Source organism: Podarcis gaigeae (genome assembly GCF_964106915.1).
Source record: "Podarcis gaigeae genome assembly, chromosome: 3".
NCBI classification, from domain to species: domain Eukaryota; kingdom Metazoa; phylum Chordata; class Lepidosauria; order Squamata; family Lacertidae; genus Podarcis; species Podarcis gaigeae.
The window spans coordinates 107,138,242-107,162,049 of NC_139680.1; the positions used below are offsets into that span (position 1 = coordinate 107,138,242).

Consider the following 23,808-nt stretch of genomic DNA (forward strand, 5'->3'; position numbering starts at 1 on the left):
AGGGATGATGGGAATTATGGTTCCAAACATCTGGAGGGCCGGAGTTTGCCTATGCCTGTCCTAGTCTGACATTCCAACTGCTACACCACACTGGCTTCCTGGAGTCCTTCTGCTATGGGGCAGCTCTATAAATTAAGTAGGTAAGTAAATATGGGGAAAGGCATATGTCACCTAGAGAAGGATCTGAAATGTTTTCCTTGAAGCTTGTTTTGTTTTATTCTGGATTGTATTATTTGATGTTTTAATGTGTTGTAAACTGCTTTTAGATTTTTTTCTTTAAAATATAAAGCGGCATAGAAATGATATACCCGTATATACCTGAGTATAAGCCAACCCGAATATAAGCCGAGGCACCTAATTTTACCACAAAAAACTGGGAAAACTTATTGACTCGAGTATAAGCCGGTTCACCACACCACAAACCTCCCGGTGGGCCGGAGTGTGACAGAGGAGGCTTCTCTCTCCCCCCCAGCCCCTCCCGCCCCCCTGCCTGCCTAGGGTGTTGCCGAGAGGCAGAGGTTGGTGGCGGCAGCGACTGAGGAAGAACAAGCAGCCCAAAATTGCTCCTTTTAGGCTGCTCGTTTCTTCGCCGCCACCGCCGACAGCGGCAAAGGTGGAGGAGGAGGAAGGAACAGCCCAAAAGGGACCCTCACTCGAGTATAAGCCGAGGGGGGATTTTTCAGCATTAAAAATGTGCTGAAAAAGTCGGCTTATACACGAGTATATACGGTATATATATAAAATTGCAAATTCCACAGGAAAAAAAGATGCCTAGACATTCCATTGTGGCAACCATAACCCAGGTTTAAGGTGCCATTTGTTGATATACCTGAGATACCTGAGTTTCTAACACTGCTTTCTAGCTAGGACTGATGGGAGTTGTAGTCCTGAACATTGGGAGGCCCCCTTAGTTGAGGAAGCTTGATGTACAGAATGGTGCACAGACTTTGAACTGCAATTTGTCAGGCTTGGGGTGCAAGTCTGTCTCAGCAGCCTCCAGCCTGCCGTGAGCATATTTCATCTACGACCCAGAGTGTCTCAAGTACCAAAATTGGCAGTTCATCATCACACGTTTGCAAACTGGATATGCTACTGCCTTAGGACTGTTTCTCTGCAGGAGGTCTCCTGGAATGAGTCGGTTGTGGAAGTGGTGGTTCTGTCCTCTGACACGGCTTACGCGGACATGCACAAAATGGGAGAAGTCCTTCGTAATAAGCACGGGTGCTTTTGTTGTTTCCTAGGTGAATGGAAAAGGTTCTTTGTGGTGTGTGGACCCAGAATATAAACCGAACCTAATACAAGCCCTGAAGAAGCAGCCTTTCCCCTCTGCCTTTTTTTATACCCCACCAGCATCACCACTGAGGTAGGACTCTTGTTGCTCTAAACACAGTGCAATCTGGGATGGGTGGGTGGTGGAATGCAGATTTCCGTCTAGATCAGTGTTGTCCGCAGGTGGTGATACATGTTTTGTGAAAAAAATAGAACATTAGTTTTGGTTTTGGTAAGTCTAGAAAAGTCAGCCATAGCTTAGTGTTGAGAAGGTCCTAGGTTCATCTCCAGACTCCCACACCCTTCTCCAAACATTGTAGCCCTGCAAAGCCATTGCCAGCCAAGATCAGGCAACGCTGGGATGACTCTGAGTAGGAGCAGAGGAGAAATTCGATTCTCATTGAATGGCGAACTTGCGCAGAAATTCGATTCTCAGTGAATGGTGAACTTGCGCAGAAATTCGATTCTCAGTGAATGGCGAACTTGCGCAGAAATTCAATTCTCATTGAATGGTGAACTTGCGCAGTCTGCCCTTTGTGAAACAAGGCATGAAGCGAAACACAGCCACCCTTCAAAATTTGCAAAATTCTATGAATTTTGCGATGCATTTCTCCAGGCAAGTAGAGCCATAGAATTGTAGAGTGGGAAGGGACCCTGAGGGTCATTTAGTCCAACCCCCTGCGAGGCAAGAATCTCAACTAAAACAGATGACCATCCAACCTCTGTAATGTGTACAAAAATGCTTATACTGGGGTAAAGCATGTCTGCAGGAAGATGAACGTATTGATGGGAAGAGCGTCCAAGCACACATATTAGAGGAAATAGTAAAAAAAAGAAGAGGTGTATATCAGGCAAAAATTATATATACAGTGGTGCCTCGCTAGACGAAAAGAATTCGTTCCGCGATTCTCTTCGTCTAGCGGTTTTTTCGTCTTGCGAAGCAAGCCCATTGACAGCTTAGCGGATTAGCGCTACAGCTGTCAAGCGGCTTCCAGTGATCAGCTGTTAAGCGGCTTATCAGCGGAACAGCTGATAAGCGGCTTAGCGGCTTAAGAAAAGGGCGAAAAAAGCGGAAAAAACCCGCAGGGGGATGCAAGATTTTTTTCGTCTTGCGAAGCAACCCCATAGGGAAATTCGTTTTGCGAAGCGCCTCCAAAACGGAAAACCCTTTCGTCTAGCGGGTTTTTCGTCTTGCGAGGCGTTCGTCTTGCGGGGCACCACTGTATATAAAATGGGAGAAACGTTGCACTAAAACACTGATGAATTTTCATGAGGACTCTTCTATTTTTAAAAAAGTGCAAACTGATTTGAACATATGAAGAACTCAGCTTAGGACTAGAAAAAATGAGAAACACACACACAGAGAAAATAAGACTTAGCCCAGTCTAAGACAGCTTCATGTTGACCACCTTCTTTATATTATCCTTGCTATTCTGCTTGAATATAGGAAGCATCTTTTTAAAAAAGCAACGGCAACAGCTGAATGTTTGTGTTAGCTGAGAGAGACTTACTGGAATCCCAGTGGAAAGTCTTGATTAAATGTTATGGGCAGTTTGCATTTGATATCCCTTCTCTGATAGAAAACATACAGGAGCAGAATGGGTAGGAAGCCATTTTTGGCAATTTCTTCTCCTCCCCCCACCCTCTGCAGCTCATCCCCTCCCGGTCAGTTCTGGAGGCTCACCACAAAACCTAAAACTAAGGAACTGAGAACAAATTATAAAGATCAAGAGTAGCCAAGATGGTGGTCTTCAGATGTTGCACCTTCCATCATCCCTGACCAATAGGGCACATTGGCCGGAGTTGATGGGAGCTGGAGACCATCAACACCTGAAGACCACCATGTTGGCTGCCTCTGATAAAGAGAACATATAGATTTCAACTAGGCTTGCTTCCAAGTAAGTGTTTTGAAGATTGCAGTTGCAAGCTAAAATTAATTTTCTGATCGCATTTGGGTTATGCATTTGAGGAGATTGGGGGTATTTATGCTCCCAGTTTAGAAGATGAGCCAACTGTGCCTGATAGAAAGCAAATGAACTTGTGGTGGGAGAAAATGGAGCTCATAGCTGGCTCTTAGCCCAGGTCACCACCAGCAGCCTATGGTAGAAACAGTTTGCCCATTGCAAACACAGGAATGCCTTTCAGCCAAGGCTGCGCCTCGATGATGTGCAGTGAGGAGAAATCCATCCCAGCAACGAATCCAAAGGAGAAAATATCAATTGGTGTTTTACGCAAAACCGATGCTCTGCCCAGTTAACGAAAGAGTTAGATGCGCTCTAAAAATCGACACAACTAATCAACTTTAGGAGAAATCTTTAACCTGACCAAGATGGAAAGGCCTTCCTGGCAAAGCGTCAAGGCTGAAATGAAATTTTGGGAGTCCCTTGACAACAAAAAGTCGAGCCTGTATCCATGTCTGGCATGAACTGAAAAACAGCTGACGTGCTTTGTTTTTGTTTTTCTTTCTGCCAGAAGCATTGCATATGTAGGAACACAGAGATCGGAGCTTGGTAGCTCCCAAGGGTGGCTGAACCCTTTGGGATTGGTAGAGTGGAAGGCAGAGAGGACAACAGTCGCTTGAGAAGAGCCTCCCGTTGACTGGTTGCAAGTAGACTGAAGTTGGTGGGCCACAGGTGTTGAACGCTGACAAGGTCTCACTCCTCTTTGCAGCTGTGCTGCAGCTTTCTGCGCTAACTGCAGATGCCGGATCAGGCTCAAGGGACGGCCCGCATGGAGCGCATTGCATTAATCCAGCCTTGAAGTAACCTATGATTCTATGATTCTATGACTGTGGCCAGGCTTTCCACTCAAACATAGCTGCAGGACTGCAGCTTGTGTTTTGAATGTGAACGGTAGTGTCAACTAGAAGGTGCCTTGCCAGTTTTTGTTTGGATATTCCAGGGCCCAAGACAGACTTCCTGTTACTGACAGAATTTCAGATAGGGATGGAGGAGGAACTCGATTCGGTTCACATGTGAAGGCAAACCTATGTAACTTGTAGCTTTTTCAACAAGACAACAATCCGAAACACGGCCATCCTTCAAACTTGGCGCTTCTCTGAATTTTGCAGGGCCAAACAGTGTTTACAAAAATGCCTAGGCTGGGCTAAAAGTGAAAACAACATACAAAAGATGCATTACCTGAAGGAAAATTGCTTTGCAAAAATGTGTATGTTGGTGGTAAAATTGCATATGAAAATGTTTGTGTTAGGAGAAGTTTGCCCTAAAAATGTGGATGAATTTTCACAAGGACTTTAAAAAGAAAATTCTACACTGCTGTAGAAACATGGGGAACTGAAATTGGCAGATTTGCTGTTCTGTCGTGTCAAACTGGTTGCCCTCCATTAGGTTAACAAATACTGCTGCTGAGGAGACGAGGTCCTTTTAAAATCATCAGGGCAGCTAAAAGTTCTGCAGTGTTGTCCCTGAGGTAGATTATGTGCACCACTGCAGGAAGGACGCATGACTTCCAGTCCCCTTTTCCCAAAATAGACCAGAGCGCAGTAGAAATTCTCGCCAGAAGGGCTCCTGTTAACAGATGCTTGTTTCAGACTTTATTTTCCAACTCACTTAGGGAAAATCATCTTTAAGGGAACACACACACACACACACACACAGAGAGAGAGAGAGAGAGAGAGAGATTGAGAGAGAGAGCATTCTTTACAAAGACAGCTTAAAAAATATGTGGTGGTGTTTGGCTTGAGAACACTTCCCACACGCTTTAGAACAGGATTTGCAAGGCCTGTGCTGGAGCTCAGTGTTTGCGGCCCTGGAGTAAAGCCAAATCTAGAGAACTGGGGTTTAAAACAAGAAGGAAGAAATGCCAAGGGAAACTGTGTTTCTGAGAAAGAAATGACAGGGCACGAGGACGCAGGATCAGGATAAAAAGCACAAAACGTTTGCTCATTAACAGAGGTTCTAGTCCTCAGGATTATGGAAACCTGAAGGTGGAATCCAGAAACGTAGTAAGTTGCCTTAGACCAGTTCAAACTATTTGCCCAAGTAGCCCAGTATTATCTCACTGGAAGTGGCACTTCATGATCTTAGGCAGAAGTTTTTTCACATCACCTGTAACAGGAGATGCCAGGGTTGGAACCCAAGGCATTCTGCAGCCAGAGTATTGCCCATCACTGAACTCTGTCCCTCACAGGTGCAGAAATGTTCTGGTCTGGTGGGCCAGATCTTTATATCCCAACACCCCACCAGCTAATTCTGACGGGTGGGCAGGACAACGCTTGTCAATCATCTGATATCATAATGATATCAGGTGTTCAACAGGTCCCACCAAGTGGGATTGAAGTCCCTGTGCACTAGTTGATGGGCAGGAGGTTTGATCCTGTTTTCTGCACCAACTGTGCCTCTGCCTGCCCCACACATATAGGGCATCAGGTGTGCTACAGCTGGGTGTGGTTTGGGGGAAATGGTCTGATAGGCCAAATGGGGACTGTTTCACACATTCCACAGCGGCCAGCCAGGGTTTTTAATCAAGTGTCTTCTCAAAGGGATTTGCAGTCAATCTCCTGATGAGCAAGCAATTATGATAGAGGTGTGTTTTCAGACACCTCTGTCTTGCTCACACTGTCAGTGTTTAGATATAAGCTCCCTTCCACAACTCATTAGTTTCACGTCTTTGAAAAGTAAGTCTGAATAGGCTCTCAGTCTGTGGCAAGCTGTCAAATGTGGCAGTGGGTTTAGATGCAGTCCCTTTATTTCTGTTTTCTTGAGTTCAGTAGCAAAAATGCCACTTGCAGATATAATATAATAGGCAAGCTATGCAGTTTTTGACTTTGTTAACTAAATGCCCGCAAAAGAAACCTGTTAGATCACTTTCCGGGACATCAGAAAATGTTCGGCGGCAAGGCGCCCTAGGGATTTGCATAGGGAAACCTCCCAACTCAAATCTTCTCCAGATCACCCACATCACAGATTAGGTCAGCTCTGTAATACACCAGGTTTAAGACTCCCACCAGGCCAGCAGTCCTTGTTGACATCACTTCTGGTACAGGAGAGATCCTGCCATTTTGAAATCACTGAAGGGGCAAATATGGCTAGACTAAGTGAATTCTTTCTTGGTTCAGCACAGTCTCTAAACCTTCTTTCTCCTCTCTTCCAGTGGTTCACCTTCTCCTCACTACTTAACCTCAGTTTTGAAACAGAATCAGGGTCGATCTATCAAAGGTAAGTTGTGTGTCCATCTTTTAGCTCTCCTTCGGGTAGCTTTATAGACTCAGTCTGTGGCCTGGTACAGATGTTGTGGCCAAATTATGGTTTGGTCAACATGAACAACAGATTCCTTCCTGCACTTCCTGGCTTGGGGATTTGAGCACATGGGGAGAGGCAGGAACGCACAAACCCAAAGGCTGTTCACTATGGCCAAACTATAATTTGGCCACAACATTTGTACTGGATCACAAATCCCGCAACCTGTGGCCACCAGGTATCAGTTTGCCTCCCAAACCATGGTTTAAACCTGTAGATTTCAGTTGCAGCATCTGAACTCGGCTTGGTTGTTTCCAGAAGTTTTGTTAAAGGTCTTCTCTCTTGAGATTTTCCATTCTAGTTTCTTGGACCAGTCTAAGGCCTTAACTGCACTATCCATTTTAAAGCAGCTCTTTACAACTTTCAACAATCATCTCTTCCCCCAAAGCATCCTGGGAAGTGTAGTTTGTGGAGGATGTCTGTTCCTGTGAGAGCCCTATTCCTATCACAGAGATACAATTCTCAGAGTGGTTTAACAATCAATCCCTCTTCCCTGGGAACTCTGGGAAATGTAGTTCTGTGAGGAGAATAAGGATCTCCTAACAACTCCCAATCCCCACAACAAAGTAGAGTACCTGGAATTTTTGGGGGGAAGCCATGACTGTTTAGAGTGGTTCGATGCTGTTTTGAAAACATAGTGCAGATGGGGCCTTAAAGCATCAATTTCATCTGAACTTTAGTCTCGATTCCATCTTCTTTTTTAACAGCTGCATTTGCAATCTGGACTCCTCTAAATCTTAATATTTTTTTTTCCATTTATCATTTAGATGTTTTCCAGCATCTCAACTTGTCTTCCCTTTTCGCCTTCTCGATTCTCACCCCTCCCTGCCAGCCCCAGTACCTTGTTTTGCTTCAGTGATTGTCTGGCTATTCCTTCCAACTTTGTAATTGATTAAGCACTTGGAGGAGATTGGGGCGCTGAACAAGATCTGTGTTCATCCATTTTTAAATTGGTTGTTGCAATTATGTGATCTAGAGAACCAGGGTTGGCACCTATCAGCATGAATGTGGGGGGAACCAGTGTGTGTCAGCTGTGGAAAAGGCACACTAGGGATCTTTAGGAATGGGACTGAAAATTAAAGTGCTGATACCACAGTAGCATAAAAGAAATCTATGGTGCAACCACATTTGGAATAATGTGTGCAGTTCTGGTTGCCTCACCTCAAAAAGGACATTGTAGAGCTTAAGAGGTTTCAGGAAAAAGCACCGAAAATGATCCAAGGGAATTGAGCAACTGCCCTATCAGGGAAGGCCACAACTTTTAGACCCTTAGCTTAGAGGTGTGTTAAGAAGGGACATGGTCAGGTATATAAAATGATTCATGCTGTGGAGAAAAAAGTTTCTCTCTCTCATAATGCTAGAACACATGGGCATCTAATGACGTTGAATGTTGGAAGATTCAGGACAGACAAAAGAAAGTAGTTTTTCTTGCAGTGTGGAGTTAAAGGAGAGAATTTGCTGCTACAGGACGCAGTGATAGCTTTAAATGAGGATTACACAAATGCATGGAGGATAAATATAATAAATAATAATAATAATAATAATAGTAAATTTATTTTTACCCTCCCATCTGACTGGGTTGCCCCAGGCACTCTGGGTGGCTTCCCATATATATAAAAAAGAGAAAAATTAAACATGAAAAAGCTTCCCTATATAGGGGAAGAATAGAATTGTAGAGTTGGAAGGGACCCCAAGGGTCATCTAGTCCAACCCCCTGCAATGCAGGAATGTCAGCTAAAGCATCTGCTTAAAAACCTCCAGGGAAGGAGAGTCCACCACCTCCCAAGAGAGTCCGTTCCTGATGTTTAGTCAGAACCTCCTTCCCTGCAACTTGAAACCACTGGTTCGAGTCCTGCCCTCCAGAGCAGGAGAAGACATAGCCGGCATGGCTGTTTCGCTGCCTCCCCTGTCAGAGGCAGTATACTTCTGAATGCCAGTTGCTGGGGATCACATGGGCATGTGGTTGGCCAATACGAAGACAGGATGCTGAATGGGGTGGGCAGGCAGGGCTTGGCAATTGCTTGGCTCTGAAGCTCACCAGGTATCCTTGGTCAAGACACTTACCGTATTTTTTGCTCTATAAGACTCACTTTTTCCCCTCCTAAAATGTAAGGGGAAATGTGTGTGCGTCTTATGGAGCGAATGCAGGCTGCACAGCTATCCCAGAAGCCAGAACAGCAAGAGAGATTGCTGCTTTCACTGCGCAGCGATCCCTCTTGCTGTTCTGGCTTCTGAGATTCAGAATATTTTTTTTCTTGTTTTCCTCCTCCAAAAACTAGGTGTGTCTTGTGGTCTGGTGCGTCTTTTAGAGCAAAAAATACGGTACCTCACCTTATCCTAAACCATGCGTAGGCAAACCCGGATCCGGCCCAATCGCCTTCTGAATCTGACCCACGGGCGGTCCAGGAATCAGCATGTTTTTACATGAGTAGAATGTGTTATTTTATTTAAAATGCATCTCTGGGTTATTTGTGGGGCATAGAAATTCGTTCACCCCCCCCATAATCCGCCCCCCCCCACAAGGTTTGAGGGACAGTGGACCGGCCCCCTGCTGAAAAAGTTTGTTGACCCCTGTCCTTTAAAAAAGTGTGTTTTTAAAAGAATGGTCATGTTTCACTCCTCTAGATGAAACCTAATGGGAGGCAATTTCCTTTTCCTTTTCCAGACTCTGATATTGATGCTGCTACTGCCATGATGCTCTTGAATACTTCCATTGAAGAAGGCATTTTAGATTGTAAGTATAAATACGTTTTTGTTGCCTTTCTGTTTTTCAGTGCTGCTGCTGTATTAAATCCCTTTTCAAATGCAAAATTTTAGTTAGAGCGCCTGATGGTTTCATAGAAAACGAGGCCATTTATTTCTGGTTTGTTTGTTTTAAAAAGCCCGCCTTTAGAATATTGATTTGCGACACGAAATGAAATAATGTATACCCTGTTTGCTTGGTAGAAAGTCCCATTGTTTCCAGTTGGACTTACTTGCAGGTAAACGTCCTTAGGATTACAGCACAAGCTAAATCTCGTCACTTTGAAATAGTACCGCATCTTGGAATGAGTATATGGCTTATTTATTTGTAACTGTAATTTTAAATACTGACAGCTCATATTAAACCATTAATGTTAAACTAAGACAGTTTTAACGAAGCAGTTGGTTACTCTATTCAAATCCTTTACCCAGATTAAGCTTTTATTCCCTCCAAAACCCCCCCCCCCCATTCAGCCTCATCTACACTATAACTTGGGATTCTGCTAAAAGCCTCTTTTCCAACCCTTTGCTGAGCTTTTGTCCTGCAGCAATGCCCTGGAAATATTCCCTGTAATAATCCTCCTACCTGTCACCATTCAAAGATGTTCCTCACTTCTCCTCTTGGTGCTGCAGACAGGTCTTTTCTCCCTGCCTTTTCAGCCTAGGTTGGCTAGTTCAAGTAGGCCCAGCAAGTCTTTGGTCACTGTGCCTCTCCTCCTGCCTCTAAGGTCTTCTTCCCCCTTCTCCTTCCTCCCCAACCCTCTCCTTCAGCTTCTTTCTTCTTCTGGCTCTCTGCTGACCAGTGCCGGGCTATATATACACTCCTCTGGCCCAACCCCAGCCAATCATGTGGTGTAACTGAAAATTCTAAACCTGCACCCACCAATCAAAGACACATACCTTCTATCCTTCATTTGCATTCCGAGAATTCGAACGCCAACCCTTCGTCACAGTTGTCAGTTAAGGCCCTGTTCAGCCACAGTTATACCAACTGTCGCCGGACCACACAGAAAACTTCCCACATATTTTTGTACTCTTTGCTAATAAAGAAACAAAAGCATGTAAATGGAAAAAGAAAAAAGAAAACTTCCCACATAAATGTACGTTCCAAATCAAACGTTGGGAATGCCTTACACAATGCATGGGATTTCTCATCAACAGGGTCCAATAAATTCTGAAGGGCACCGTGGTGACTATTATTAATCTGTTTATTAAATTTGTGTACCACCCTTCATCTGTAGATATCGGAGCGGTTCACGACAAAAATACAAAAACCACAAATCAATAAGCCCCCCCACTCTTGCCTTAGACTGTTCCAAGTGCACCAGTTTCTGGTGTCTTTAAATTTATTTATTATTTTTAATGATTTTATTGATACATCATGACAGCAACAACAAAACAGAAGAAAAAACTATATATATATAGAGAGAGAGAGAGCAATAAAAAGATATTAAAAAATAGATAATAACAATAAAAGTTACAAAAGTAACTACATTTATTTATTATTATATCTGTTTGGATGGGGGTGGCGCTGTGGTCTAAACCACTGAGCCTCTGGGCTTGCTGATCAGAAGGTCGGCGGTTCGAATCCCCATTACGGGGTGAGCTCCCGTTGCTCAGTCCCAGCTCCTGCCAACCTATCAGTTCAAAAGCACGTCAAAGTGCAAGTAGATAAATAGGTACTGCTCCGGCGGGAAGGTAAACAGCGTTTCCATGTGCTGCTCTGGTTTCACCAGAAGCTACTTAGTCATGATGGCCACATGACCCGGAAGCTGTCTGCGGACAAACGTCGACTCCCTTGGCCAGTAAAGCGAAATGAGTGCTGCAACCCCAGAGTTGTCAGGGGTCCTTTACCTTTTTATATCTGTTTGTTAAACTTACAGCATGTCCTTCCTTTGAAAGCAGCCCAGGGCACCAAACACATCTGTAATAAAAACAATTAGAAATAAAGTGAAGACGTATTTAAAGAAGGTTTGTGGCATCTAAAAACAACAAATCGTAACAAAATCATGTGTCTGGACAGGCCCACCAAAACAGAAAAGTTTTCAGCAGGGGTCTAAATCAGCGTTTCCTAAAGTGGGTGGTCCTGCCCCCCCCAGGGGTGGCGGGATTGCCCGGGGGCGCTAAGGGGTCACAGAGGAGGTGGCAGGGGGGCACTGGTGTAAATAACTATCAGACTTTGGAAAGCTGGTATCACTGGATCAAATTCACCCATTTTTAAAAAATAATGAAACCACTGCACATAGTTTGAACTGGATTTTGGATACCATATTTTTCGCACCATAGGGCGCACCGGACCATAGGGCGCACCCAGTTTTTTGGGGGGGAAATAAAGGGGAAAAAATTATTTTCCCCCCAGGCGCGGGGCTGGGGTGGGGGAAGCTTGAGCTTCCCCCGACCCCAGCCCCCAAACAGGCAGCTCTCTGCAAGCCGTGGGAGCACTCCCGCTGCTTGCGGAGAGGTCCGCGAAGCCTGGGCGCGTTGAGCTCAGTGCGCGCAGGTTTCGGCATGCTGGCAACTCTCCGCAAGCAGCGGAAGCCCAGCGCTGGGCTCCCGCTGCTTGCGGAGAGGTGTGCGAAGCTTGGAGAGCGTGAGGGGTCGGTGCACACCGACCCCTCTCACTCTCCAGGCTTCAGCGAAAGCCTGCATTCGCACCATAGGACGCACACACATTTCCCCTTCATTTTTGGAGGGGAAAAAGTGCGTCCTATGGTGAGAAAAATACGGTAAATGTGCCATTAATGGTTACTGTTTTGAATCTTATTGTGTTGTTATTTTCCTTCGTGGGTCGTGGAAATGGCTATTCTGAATAATGCTTTTTATAGGGTTCTGGGCAATAGGGATGAGTTAATGGAGTTAAGTGGCCTGGAAATCTTTGGGAACCTCAGGTCTAAAAGATGGTGCTTGCCGAACGTTGGTATTGGAAACTTGACCCCTTTCATGGAATCATAGAATTGTAGAGTTGGAAGGGACCCAAAGGTCATCTAGTCCAACCCCCTGCAATGCAGGAATCTCAACTAAAGCATCCATGACAGCTGACCAGCCAACCTCTGCTTAAAAACCTCCAAGGAAGGAGAGTCCTTCTGAGGGAGACCATTCCACTGCCAAACAGCTCTTACTATCAGACAGTTTTTCCTGATGTTTAGTCGGAATCTCCTTTCTTGTCGCTTGAGTCCCACCCTCCAGAGCAGGAGAAAACAAGCTTGCTCCATCTTCCATGGGAAAGCCCTTAAGATATTTGAAGGTGGCTTTTGTTATCTCCTCTCAGTCTCCTCTTTTAGAGGCTAAACATAGCCAGCTGCTGAAAAGCCCGCCCAATACATCTGGAGGGCATCAGGGTGGGGTGGGGAGGCGAGGCACTGATCCCTCCCGCTTCTGACAAGACTCTTTATTTTCCTCAGGTAAGAAGCCGCAGCCTCTCAAGCTGTCCAAGAAAAGGAATTACGTCAGCACGTTCCAAAGCCACGGCAAGGCAAGTCCCGGGGGGAGCGATTTCCCCGTCGCCAACATTGACCCCAACGAGGACCACAACTACAGTGCCAGCAGCGTGGCCTCGCAGCGCTGCGTGTCGCCCTCGAGTGTGTCTTCCCTGTCGTCCGTCGATGAGGTCTACGAGTTTGTCTCCGAGGCCAGCCGGGTGGGGAGCGAGGGCAGCGAAGGGTTCCACAGCGAGGTGGACACGGACGGAGACGACCGCGAAGAGGACGACGACGACGACCCCCTGGCCGATAGCGGCTACACCTCGCAGCCGTGCCACGCCACCTCAGACAAGGCCCAGCCTCGCAAGAAAGCCCTGGAGGAGCTGTGCCTAGAAATCGACGAGGAACTGAAAGAGGCGGCCGGGTCTCTGCTTCATCTAGCCGGGATTAGCCCCTGTCTAGGCTCCCTCATAAGTACTGCAAAGACCCATAGCCAGAAACGAAGGAGAAGGAACGACGTCACAGCCTGAGAAGTGTTTTTGGGGAGGGGGGGGGGAGAAGATACGTCTATCAATAGAGATAAATGCATATTTTATTTTTTAGCGTGGCAATACTCCTCTACTTTTTACCCTTCACAAGGGAGATCAAAGCCATAAAAGGACTTTTTGTTCATGTCTTTTTATTTTCACAGATTATAGTTTTGCAATTTGTTTCTTTTTCTAATTGCAAAAGCGGTGGTTTTGAAGCATTGAAGAGCGGATTACAATTGTGCAAAACAGGTGGGCGGGGGCAAACCAAACCAACCAACAAACCAACACAGCAGTTCCTTCTCCCTGGTAATTTTAGCAAAGTTGAATATTTGAGTTTATTGGAGGAGTGGGTGCCATTATCTCTATCATCTCATACCTTGTACGTCTCTTTGGGTTTGGAACCTGGGGGCTTCATTTGACCTGTCTGAGTTCATAGGGCTCTGTGCAAAGAACAGGGCAGCCGACCAAATGTTGGGAGCTGGACTACAGCTCCCTTCTGCCCTCCCCATTGGCTGTGCTGGCAGGGGTTGATGGGAGTTGTAGTCCAACAGCATCTAGAGAGCCACACATGCCCCATTTCCTCCAATGGGAGTGAAGAATTGTGCCTTGCTTCCTGGCGCGCCTGTTCCGCAGCGAGGCCTGGTGTTTGTATGTTATGGCGCATAAAGTCCAATGTGTAGCCTGTCTTTCTCTAATTTTTTGGGCAGAGGGTGCAGTGGATGCAGTGCCTGCATTGAACTCTACACATGTAGTTCTCAGCCTTCATAATTTTTGGCCCTCAAAGATCAGTCGGTGGCGATCAAGCGGGAAAAGGCTACATGGACTGTCTCCTGTTCCAGATTGACATGCAATTCACAAATCCCAGGTGGGACTGAAAGTGGAGGGAGGTGCATTGGGAGCAGGAGAATAAGCAGGCACAATCCTGCCCCCTCTCTCTGTGCCCACGGGCTCCTACCTCTGTCGGTTCTAGACCAGGGGTAGCCAACATGGTGCTCTTCCAGTTTTGGACTACATCTTCCACCCTTCTTGATCAATGTCCATGCTGGTTGGGGCTGATGGGACTTGGGAGTCCAGCAAGAACGGAAGGGCATGGAGTTGACTATCCCTGAGCTGGTTCTGACACCTTCACGTGTTCAGATTTAAGTATTTGCAAACGCAGGATAAGGTCTACCAGCTTTCAGCTTGGCTTCCGTTGTTGCGTAATTGTCTCATGTGCAAGTCGAGGGTCTGGAATAACCTGAATACTAGACAACTGCCGTCATGGGTCAGTTACCGATTGACTGATGCCTGCAACGATAACACAGGGAAGGTGTTGGGAATGCACCATGTAAACGTTTTTGAGACTCTAATCTTGAAGGGTTAATCTCCACTCTTGTCCTCACCTTCCTTGGAACAGCACAAAGTAAGGAGCTGGTTCCTTTTCTTTCTTTCTTTCTCTTTCTTTCTTTCTTTCTTTCTTTCTTTCTTATATTTTATTTCGTTATTATATTTTAGATCTTCAGCACACACTTTTATTAGCAAACCCAATGTTCTTTTGGTCTCGATATCCAGATTGAGTGAAAAATGTTGACTGCTAAAATTGTAAATGACTGTTGCACAGAGAACTTGTAGTTACTTGTTCAGGTGAAGCATAATAAAATGGGTTTCTTTTGTTTTAAGGTTACGGTGGTTGATACTGGCCTACTTCTCACTGAGGAGAAAAGCTTGTTCTGGACTGGACCATTTTAGGCTACAGGTGAGGGCACACACAATTGATTACTGTTCTGTGTGAAGCAGAAAACCTCAAATAGAAAACTAGGTGTCCAGGGGAAGGACTCTAGCCTGGCTTTCTTCCTGACATCGAGTTCTTTTAAATGTAAAAATCATTCAAATCGCGGTGCAGCTTTACACTGTGTGAGCCCCCACCTGCAGTCAGAAGCAGAACCGTACAAACAGAGCTGGCAGCCTCAATGAGGACTAGGTTCTTGAATGCATTCTTACTCCACTTGGAAAACCGGCCTTTTTTTCTTCTCTTCTACTGTGTGCTTCAGTTTTGCACTGTATTAACCTAGCATCCCTCAAGAAGACAGTATATAATACGCAGCCTTAAAGGGCACCGTTTTCTAAATGTGTGCGCACGCAGAGTCACGCTCCCTCCTTAAGACTCTGAGAGGAGCGTAGGAAATGCCTGCGGTTGATGGTTAGCCGTCCGTCCCATCTTCCTTGGGGAGCAGTGACCATTAGAATCCTGACTCCTGTTAAAATCAGCAGGAATTTTGCCATGGTTCGTGCAGCCAGAACGGCATCTTTCTTTTTATTCGTTATCGCAGCAATAATATCCCCTCCCTTGCCAAGTGTCAAGGAAGCCCAAGAGCTCTGTGCTTGCTCTTCCGCCAAGACAGTATTCTAGCGCGTGCTTAAAATGTCACGTGGGAATGGTAAAGATGAGTGCGGGCTAACTCCAGGTAATGATCCAGACACCTTTCATCTTCCGACACAGCCCTTTCTGTGCAATGACATATGCCTCGTGCATGGAATTCCACGGGAAACCTTTGTGTATTTTACCATTCCCACGAACCATAACACAGAATGTTTGTGTCCTCCTGGGTCTTCTGTGGTGGCTGCTGTGTTGTTTGGCTGTTGTTAGGCAGCTGGAGGCATCGTTGCCTGAATGGTGCGGCCAGTCTGCCATCCAGGTGTGCAGTCCAGTCTAGACCTTTTGCTGTTCCTGCCACTTGTAATGATGAGTTTTGGAGATGGACAGAAGGACCCACATGTATCACCGAGGGGGGGTGGGATGGATCCTGCACCCATGCCCTGTTGGGAAATGGCCCTGACTGGAGTGAAATAGTAGCCTGGGAATGGATTGTCACGGTGCCACTGGAAAGATCTCCCATGTCAGTCCCGTCCGAGTCTCTCCAGGGAGGCACAGCCAAGCTCTTACCCCACTCCTGGTCCTTTCGGCGGATGCTTGTGCAGGAAACATTTCTGCAAAGTGCGCCCTGTGGTTCTGAGAACCCCTTGAGCGTTCTTTTGCATTAGCGTAGCTCATTCTGCCTGGCATGGAGGGCCAGCTTGGAGTGCCACTTTTTAATTTCTTTCCCGTGTTTCCGAGTGTTGAGCAGTCACGAGCGGCTGGTTAAGCAAACCTCGCCTCCCCATTAGCAAAATGCTTCCAGGTTGGCAGAGAACGAAGGCGGGAAGCTAAACTTCTATTAATGGTGCAGAGCTTCTCTGGTTCCTTGGTGACTAAGCCAGAGGTGGTCAAGAGTTCTGATTTCATTGCCTCTTCATGAACGCAAGCCGCCTTATACACCTGGTATAAACTCTGCCAGCTTAATAATTCTTGAAACCATTCTTCAGACAAACACACCCCAATATCCCTCATGCCTTCTGTATGTCTTGGGCTACCAGTTCCATTGCTCCTGACCATTGGCCATATTGCGTGTGCTGATGGGAACTGGAGTTCAACAAGATCCAGAAAGCATCCCATTGGCTACCCTTGCTGTGGACTTTCAATGCCTTGAGCCGGGATCCAGTGAACCCAAACCAGGCTTTCTCCCAGCTCTGGACCTTGACGTGGTTTGTTGGATCCCAACTACTCTCAACTGCATAATCTGGTCAAGAGATTCTCCCAGTGTAGACCTTAACGTTTGCAAGGATTTATGTAGCATTCCACCCCCTCCCGGAATTTCAGAGGAAATCTTTCGTTCAAATGGTAGTAAACTGTAAATGGCTCTTGCTCTGTAATCATGTTGCTAGTTTCTAGACAAAAAAAGTCTCTAATGCATGGGTGTTTGCACGCTCTCACCTGTTTGTACACCACTTTCTCTGATGTAAAAGTCTATAAACGCCAATGGTGCCCATCGTGTATGTTGCCTGCTGCTTCTCTTCTCCCCAGAGGTTCTGATGGATTGGCCAAAACAATCTTCTTGCTGAAAAGCCCTTTTAGAGCCGTTTCCTGTGTCACTGTTTTGCTTCCCAGAACTTCACAGCAAGAAGTCAAACATGGGAAGGGTTTACAAGTGGGTCTGCCTGCAAGTCAGACATGATGCTTTGTTTTATTTCTTTAAAAGTTTATAGGTTTTAAAAAGAAATTGAATACTCTCAAAGGACATCTTTAAGAGGTCCACTAGAAAAAAAGAAAACAGAAGCCTGGCTTGGTAAGCCTCTGGTGGGTTAGTCAACATGGTGATCTCTGGGTGTTTAATACCACAGCTCACATCATCCCTGGCCATTGGCCAGACAATTAGAGGGTACCACATTGACTGTGCACAGGCTATGGTTTAAAATCCTTTAAATTTAAAAGTTCTTATTTGCTGTACAAAGAGGGTGTTCAGTGGCCCTCTTTGTGCAGGCTGTTCTTAAGGTTGTGGTGCCACGACCAAAAAGGCTCTGCTCTAAGTTTCGCTAGATCTCACCTCCATAAAACAACACTCAGAGTGGAATCCTGCCTGCTGGTCTTGGGGTGGTTTATATGGGGGGAGGTCTTCTAGCACATAGGCTGAGCCAAGGTTGCTTGAAGACACTGACTGCCATGCTTTCAAGGGCGCCCACAGGTCGTTTTGAATAATGTCTGTTGAAGATTTTAACAGAATGGAAACTAAAAACAATTGGGAGCAGTTGAACAAAACTAATATCGTAGCAGCTTGGGGATCAGTTTGTGTGTCATTAGGTGGGATTAATTTGCAAAATATTTTCACTCAATAGAAACTACCAACGCTGTGGATTTGGCAGAAATGCAGAGAAAGAAAGGGGCCAATAGATGCTCATGTCTGAACTTGCAAATGGCTCTAGACGGACACCCTTCCCATGTCATGGCTTTTGCCACAGGTGTGACTTGTGAGCCCACCTCCTTAAGTGAAAAACGATGTCCTACTAAGTGGTCTTGAGCACCTGCCGCATGGGGGTTGAATGTGAACTCATTGCAAATGGACAAGCTTGTAAATTAAGTGCAAATGCACATCTTTAAATTCCTGTATGTCGTATGTGCTGAAAAGAGGTGTCTCTCCCATTAACATTCGTCCAAAATAAGTGTTCAATAACTTACGTGGTGTGGAATTTGTTTTTGTACTAATACAGATAACAATAGGGCTGGATTTTATTTATTTTTTAAATAATAAAAAGGACGTGTTTCTTTCATTCTTGTGTATCTTTTGAAAGCCGGCAAGGACTAAACTCAGTTCCGGCTAAAATTGACCAGATTTCCAAATGAGGCTCCTTTCCCCCTAGAACTTGTTGGATCAGTCTTGTTGTCTTATACCTGACCTGTTCTGTCTGCCATCTTGCTCTTCTTCCCTTAACCCCTGCCTCCCTGCCTGCCAGAAATTGGTGTGCGCAGAATTGTCCCCCTGCGTCCTCCCTCTTTATTAGTGAAGTATCTAGTGTCATTTTTGTGCCAGGAAATGTGCTGTACTTGTTAGTCGTTTCATTAATTAGGTTTTTCTTGATTTTCCATGGACAAAGGTGGAGCAATAACACGGGAACATGTCCCCGTGGCGTGGGAACAAAAGTAGGAGGAACAAAACCTCCGCTGTGAGTTCAAATTAAAGGGCTGAAACTAGTGGCAGTGTAATGATGTCGTCGTCTGGTGCTTGGGATCTGACGAGATGCATTTGGATGACCCTGTATGCCATAAACCGTGTTTTACCGCGGTCAAGCAGTCGACTAGTGCAGGCTCCCCAATTTTGTTCCGCCGTGTTGCTTACTGTGTGGTGTCTGAACTGGTGCTTTGGGTTTGTTTCTCTTCAAACAAACCATTGCTTGAAGCCAAGGCCTGCTCTTGTCTTCCTTATAGCGTCTTGTTTGGGAGTATGAAACCATGGGCGCTGCTGCAGATGCCATGGGATGCCAAGGCCCAAGGTTGCCTGAGCTAGTGGAAGAGCATAGCAGCAAGGAACTGGGAGTCTGTCCCAGCACTCTGCTCACTCACAGTAAGCCATGGTCCACCTGAATGCTGCCCCTGGAAGGATGGAATTCTGCATTCCATCACTTCAACCAGTGTCATCCAACCTGCAGATGGGATGTAGTGGAGTTTTCTTGTTTTGTTCATGTTAAAACCGTCACCGCTCCCTGCATGTAGAAAGTCAGCACCTTAGGGAGAGGTTTCGTACAACCCTCTTCCTGATAATGCTATGCGCACGAATCTTTTTTCATTTGGTCGGTGGGTGGAGTTGGGGAAAAAAAAATCACAGACACACAACTCCTGAATTTTGAATGGCTCTGCCTGGAGTTTTACATACTTATTAGAACAATTTGGAGACTGCGTGGTAACAGGTGAAGAGTTGATCCTTTTCCCTAATGCAATGTGGGGAAAGTTCAGGGAAGGGAACTGCCATACTTGCATTCCCAGGGTGGTCAGAATTCACCTCTCCCGATTCCTACAGCAGCTTGTACACAACAGCTCTGCCATCCTGGGGCAAACATGTGGTGTGAACAAGTATTTGCCCCCAATTTTTCAGCATTGGCGGGTCCGTGAACCCTGTCTGTCTGCTACTGTAGTTTGGATTATGTGCTTTTCCTTTGTGGGCTTTCAACCTGTGTGTCTTCCTATGGCAAGACTCCACGCAGACTTCTGTTCCAGCAAACGGAGAAAAGTTTCCAGCATTTCTCTATCTCAGCCCTTCCCCGTCTCACTTTTCTGTGGCGAAGTCCTTGATTTCTTTGCATCCGGTTAGCTCTGGCGTAGCAGGGAAATACCCGATGATGTCTGGCGTTTCTGTTTCCCTTCCTTGAAAATTTGCTCCTTCCCTGCAGGTCTGGGACTTTAACCCTCTGCTGTTCCCAACAACACAGGTTAGGATGGCCACAAGGCAGAAGCAAACAACGGTAGATAAGTATTAACGCAGGTCCCTCGCTCATGATAATGGCAGGTTGCATACCTGTGTGTTTGCAGGTGCTGCTGACTTTGCTAGCCAGGGCATGAAACTAAGGGCAGTTGTTCTCTAAATGCACCTTGAAAGGATGTTAATGCCTTTTTAATTGTTCAATGGTGCTTCTCCTTCCTCTTCCTTATTTGGCCTTTCCTGCCTATTAAAAGGCGCCGGTTTGCACACTGCCAACTGCAGAGTGCCTCTGCACCTACTTTTTCTCTTCCAAGAATAGCGTGAGTCCCAGGTTGCACCTGGATTTACAAGCCTTCTTTTTGCCAACACGACATGCCCTTTTAATATAAATGTTTTGAATGAGAATTGGTTGGTGACTTCAGAAGAAGTAACGTGGAACAGTCCTCCTTAGGCTATACCGCTTTAGAGTGCAGATGTGTGCGTGTGTGTGAATCTGGCACATAGAAAACAAGCTCGTCTGTGAGAAGGCTAGGGTAGAACCTTTATCCTTGACATGTGAGCCTTCTGCTTGCAGGGAGTTTGTGCAGAGGTCATTAATAAATCCTGCCACCCCCGCCCCTTATGTTCTGCAGTGCAATTCCTGGATGACTGTGCCATATACTATTTTCTGTCCATGTAGCTCAGCTTTTAATTACCCTTCATTATTTTTATTGTTGCTATTATTGTTGTTGTTGTTGTTGTTATTGCTCAGGCCAATCTAGACCTATCAAGTCAAAAGGATGAACGAAACCTTTTTGTTGTTGTCGTTGCCACTATAAGGGTAGGAGCAGGTAGATCTCATGGTTCAGCAATTGCAGGATCTCTTTGGAGAAAAGAGCTGCTACCCCTTGGGGACGTGAAAGCGTTGACAGTGACGGTGGCAGTATACATGAAGATACACGTTGATGGTGTGTTAGGCTGTTTGTGTGAAAGGAGCCTCCCAATTTCAGTTACTCCCTTGCAATGTGTGGGACCACCCACCCTTCTGTTGAACTCCACTGCCTTGTTGCCACTGGTCAGGAAATTTGAGTGGCATAATGATTTGGGGGTGAGGAGGAGCTGCCCTATGCATTGTAGGGAGAGAAACAGAGGACACAGGCAATGCCATTGGCCGTAGCAATTCCGTGCCAAGTGTTCAAGTATAGTTCTGATGTTTGTGAGGTTTTGAGGGTTTCAGGTTCCTTTTTTTTGCTCTTTCCTTTATGCTTTTTAAACTTTGTAAATGAGTTGAAATCAGCAGCAGCAGGGGGGAGATGTTAAACGTACCTTCCTCAAGCGCTAAAGATTGCCCTGGAGAGGTTTCTGGAAGAGGGTCGCCCCTACTTGAGATAACAACTGCCGGCTGTGCTGTGCAAATCTTTAGCTCTTTCATATTCCAGTGCTTAAATTATAGCTTCCAGGAGAATTGCAGGCAATCCTTTCTAGAAAGAAAAAAAAAGCCCAACTTTTTGAACTTGTATGGTTTTTGCAGCTTCTTTGTTTGGCTAAATCAAGCGCTTTGGTTAAAGCAAAGAATGCCCCGCCATGCTAATAATGGTGTAGTCAAAATATTTATTGAAAAAGAAGAGTAGCGTATTTTTTAAAATATTGTACCTGCCATTTATTGGGGGGGAAATCGCATTCTCCACAGCTTAACTGCCAGTGCCAATAAAAGGTCTGTTTTTAGAAATGTACATTTTCCCCCAGACTTAAAGTGCATAATTTAAAAAGTATTATGTTGCCATCTTACAGTGATATATGAAACCATTTACAATTGCCAATTCATTGTAACTATTATTTATTGAAGAGGTGGAAATTGTACGAATGCTTTCGGATCAAAGTAACTGGAGTTCTTTCTAATGATCCCCGTTTGCCTGTTTTCTTAGAATTTACTTAGAATAAAACTCTGCCAGTAGATAAAAACACCATTCTAACCCCTTTATACCTTGAGCCCAGTTGAGTAGCTTGCCTGGTTTAAATACAATTTTACAGATATTTTAGTTTTTGTATGCTAACCTCTATTAATTGAAATGTTTATGGAGTTTATTTTTACCAAAGAGATGCAATTCATTATGATAAAAGTATTTCAAAATAAACTTTGTTTTATAACATTCTTGAGTGATGTATTTTGTGGCTGCCATTACAAGAGAACAAGGGAGGTGTTCATGGTGAGTTCCGACACCTCTTTTTCTAGTTAAAATAGCACTGTGGATAGACAAGATTGCAGAGCTTTAGACTTTTGAAGACTCGTTCCTGTAAATTCAATTACAGTTATCCTGCATATTTGACACTTCACTGCTCGTTTTGATTTACAGTCGTACCTTGGTTGACGATCGCCTTGCGACTCGAACATTTTGGCTCCCAAATGCCGCTTCCTGCAGCCAATTAGAAGCTGCGCCTTGGTTTCTGAATGTTTTGGAAGTCGAATGGACTTCCGGAACGGATTCCGTTTGACTTCCGAGGTACCACTGTATTAGGCCATGGTGGGGGAGTGGTGGATAGAGGATTCCTTTCCACATGAAATGTTTTGCTGCGGGTGGATGGAGCAAGGGGGAGCACGAGGCCGCCACTTTGCTGAAGCTAAGCGAGCTTAAGTCTGGTCAGTGCCAGCACTGGGAGTCCTAGGAACCACAGAGTCATATGATTGTAGAGATGGAAGGGACCCCAAGGGTCATCTAATCCAACCCCCTGCAATGCAGGAGGTTTCTGCTTTGGGTTCCCGCACATACGTGCTTGCTTTGGGTTCCAGGATGGATGGAAGGAAGACAGGATAGAAATTTAAGTGAGGGAGCAATGAACTAAGGGGAACCCCTTGCCTGTCCATTGTTTATCAGGCAGAGGCTCAGAGAATATCCTCTTTCAAATGTGCCTCTACCTAATTCTCCTTTTCATTGGAACCCTTTGCTCTCAGTTCTTGAAACCTCTCAGGAAAGGGGCAACCATCTGCTTAACTTCAAGGAAGCATGTGAGCTGGTATGCTCGCTGATGCCATTGGGATCAAGGCTCAAACCACTGCTGCTGATGGTATCTCCACTTAAGTCAAGGAACGGGCAGCTCCCTGCCCTTCAATGGTCTTGCCATTTGTTTGCCCCAGAACAGTACAATTCTAGTGTAAAGCTTCAGTCACACACGGAGGTACGTCAAGGACAGGATTCTCTCCCTTCTGCATCTCCCTGCCCCTCTATGATGTTTCTGAGGGGCTGGGGGCTGCCCAAGAGGAGGAGTTGTAGAGGTGGAAATGATCCCAAGGGTAATCCATTTCAACCCCCTGAAATGCAGGAATCTCAATGCGTGGTCCCCCCTTCAATTTGAAACCCTACCAGACCCTGCTGAGCTTTGCAAACGAGCCAGCAGTTTTATTGCTGCATCACTACGTAGTTGTTCCCCCTTAGAACAGAAATTGGGGTCTTTTTTTTTTCAGCCAGAGCACCACATTCCATCGTAAGTATAATTCCAAGGTCTATGCCGGGAGTCGGAGGCAAACATGGGAGAAGGAAGTCAATAAGAAGAGATGTGACTCTTAACATCTGTACAGCGGGCTACCTTTTAGCCGTGCAAAAGTCGAGAGGTGTCTAGTAAGAACACAAGAGCTTTCTGGATCAGGCCAATGATTCATCTGGTCCAGGATCCTGCTCTCAAGAGTGGCCAACTAGATACCTATGGAAAGCCTGCAAGCAAGACCCAAGCACACTAACACTCCTCCCATGGTTTGTTTCTGAGTACGTTTCCGAGCACAATGCAAAGTGTTGGTGCTGACCTTTAAAGCCCTAAATGGCCTCGGTCCAGTATATCTGAAGGAGCGTCTCCA

At 45.6% G+C, this 23,808-nt stretch overlaps 1 protein-coding gene and 1 long non-coding RNA gene across 4 annotated transcripts in view; one reads left to right on the forward strand and one right to left on the reverse strand.

Annotated features, from left to right (window-relative positions):
• The window catches only part of LOC310842093, a 52,675-nt gene extending 42,387 nt beyond the window's left edge, over nt 1–10,288 (reverse strand). For both annotated transcript variants that reach the window (XR_014562852.1, XR_014562853.1), the window contains exon 1: nt 9,856–10,288. This is a non-coding gene — a long non-coding RNA (uncharacterized lncRNA). The remainder of the gene's footprint in view (nt 1–9,855) is intronic.
• FOXN2 (forkhead box N2) overlaps nt 1–22,111 on the forward strand; it is a 52,930-nt gene extending 30,819 nt beyond the window's left edge. For both annotated transcript variants that reach the window (XM_083733621.1, XM_083733620.1), the window contains exons 3-6: nt 1,242–1,363; nt 6,382–6,446; nt 9,193–9,261; nt 12,671–22,111. In XM_083733621.1, the coding sequence (XP_083589747.1) occupies nt 1,242–1,363; nt 6,382–6,446; nt 9,193–9,261; nt 12,671–13,218 (804 nt within the window). In that variant the 3' untranslated portion in view covers nt 13,219–22,111. The remainder of the gene's footprint in view (nt 1–1,241; nt 1,364–6,381; nt 6,447–9,192; nt 9,262–12,670) is intronic.
• The last annotated feature ends 1,697 nt before the right edge of the window (nt 22,112–23,808 follow it).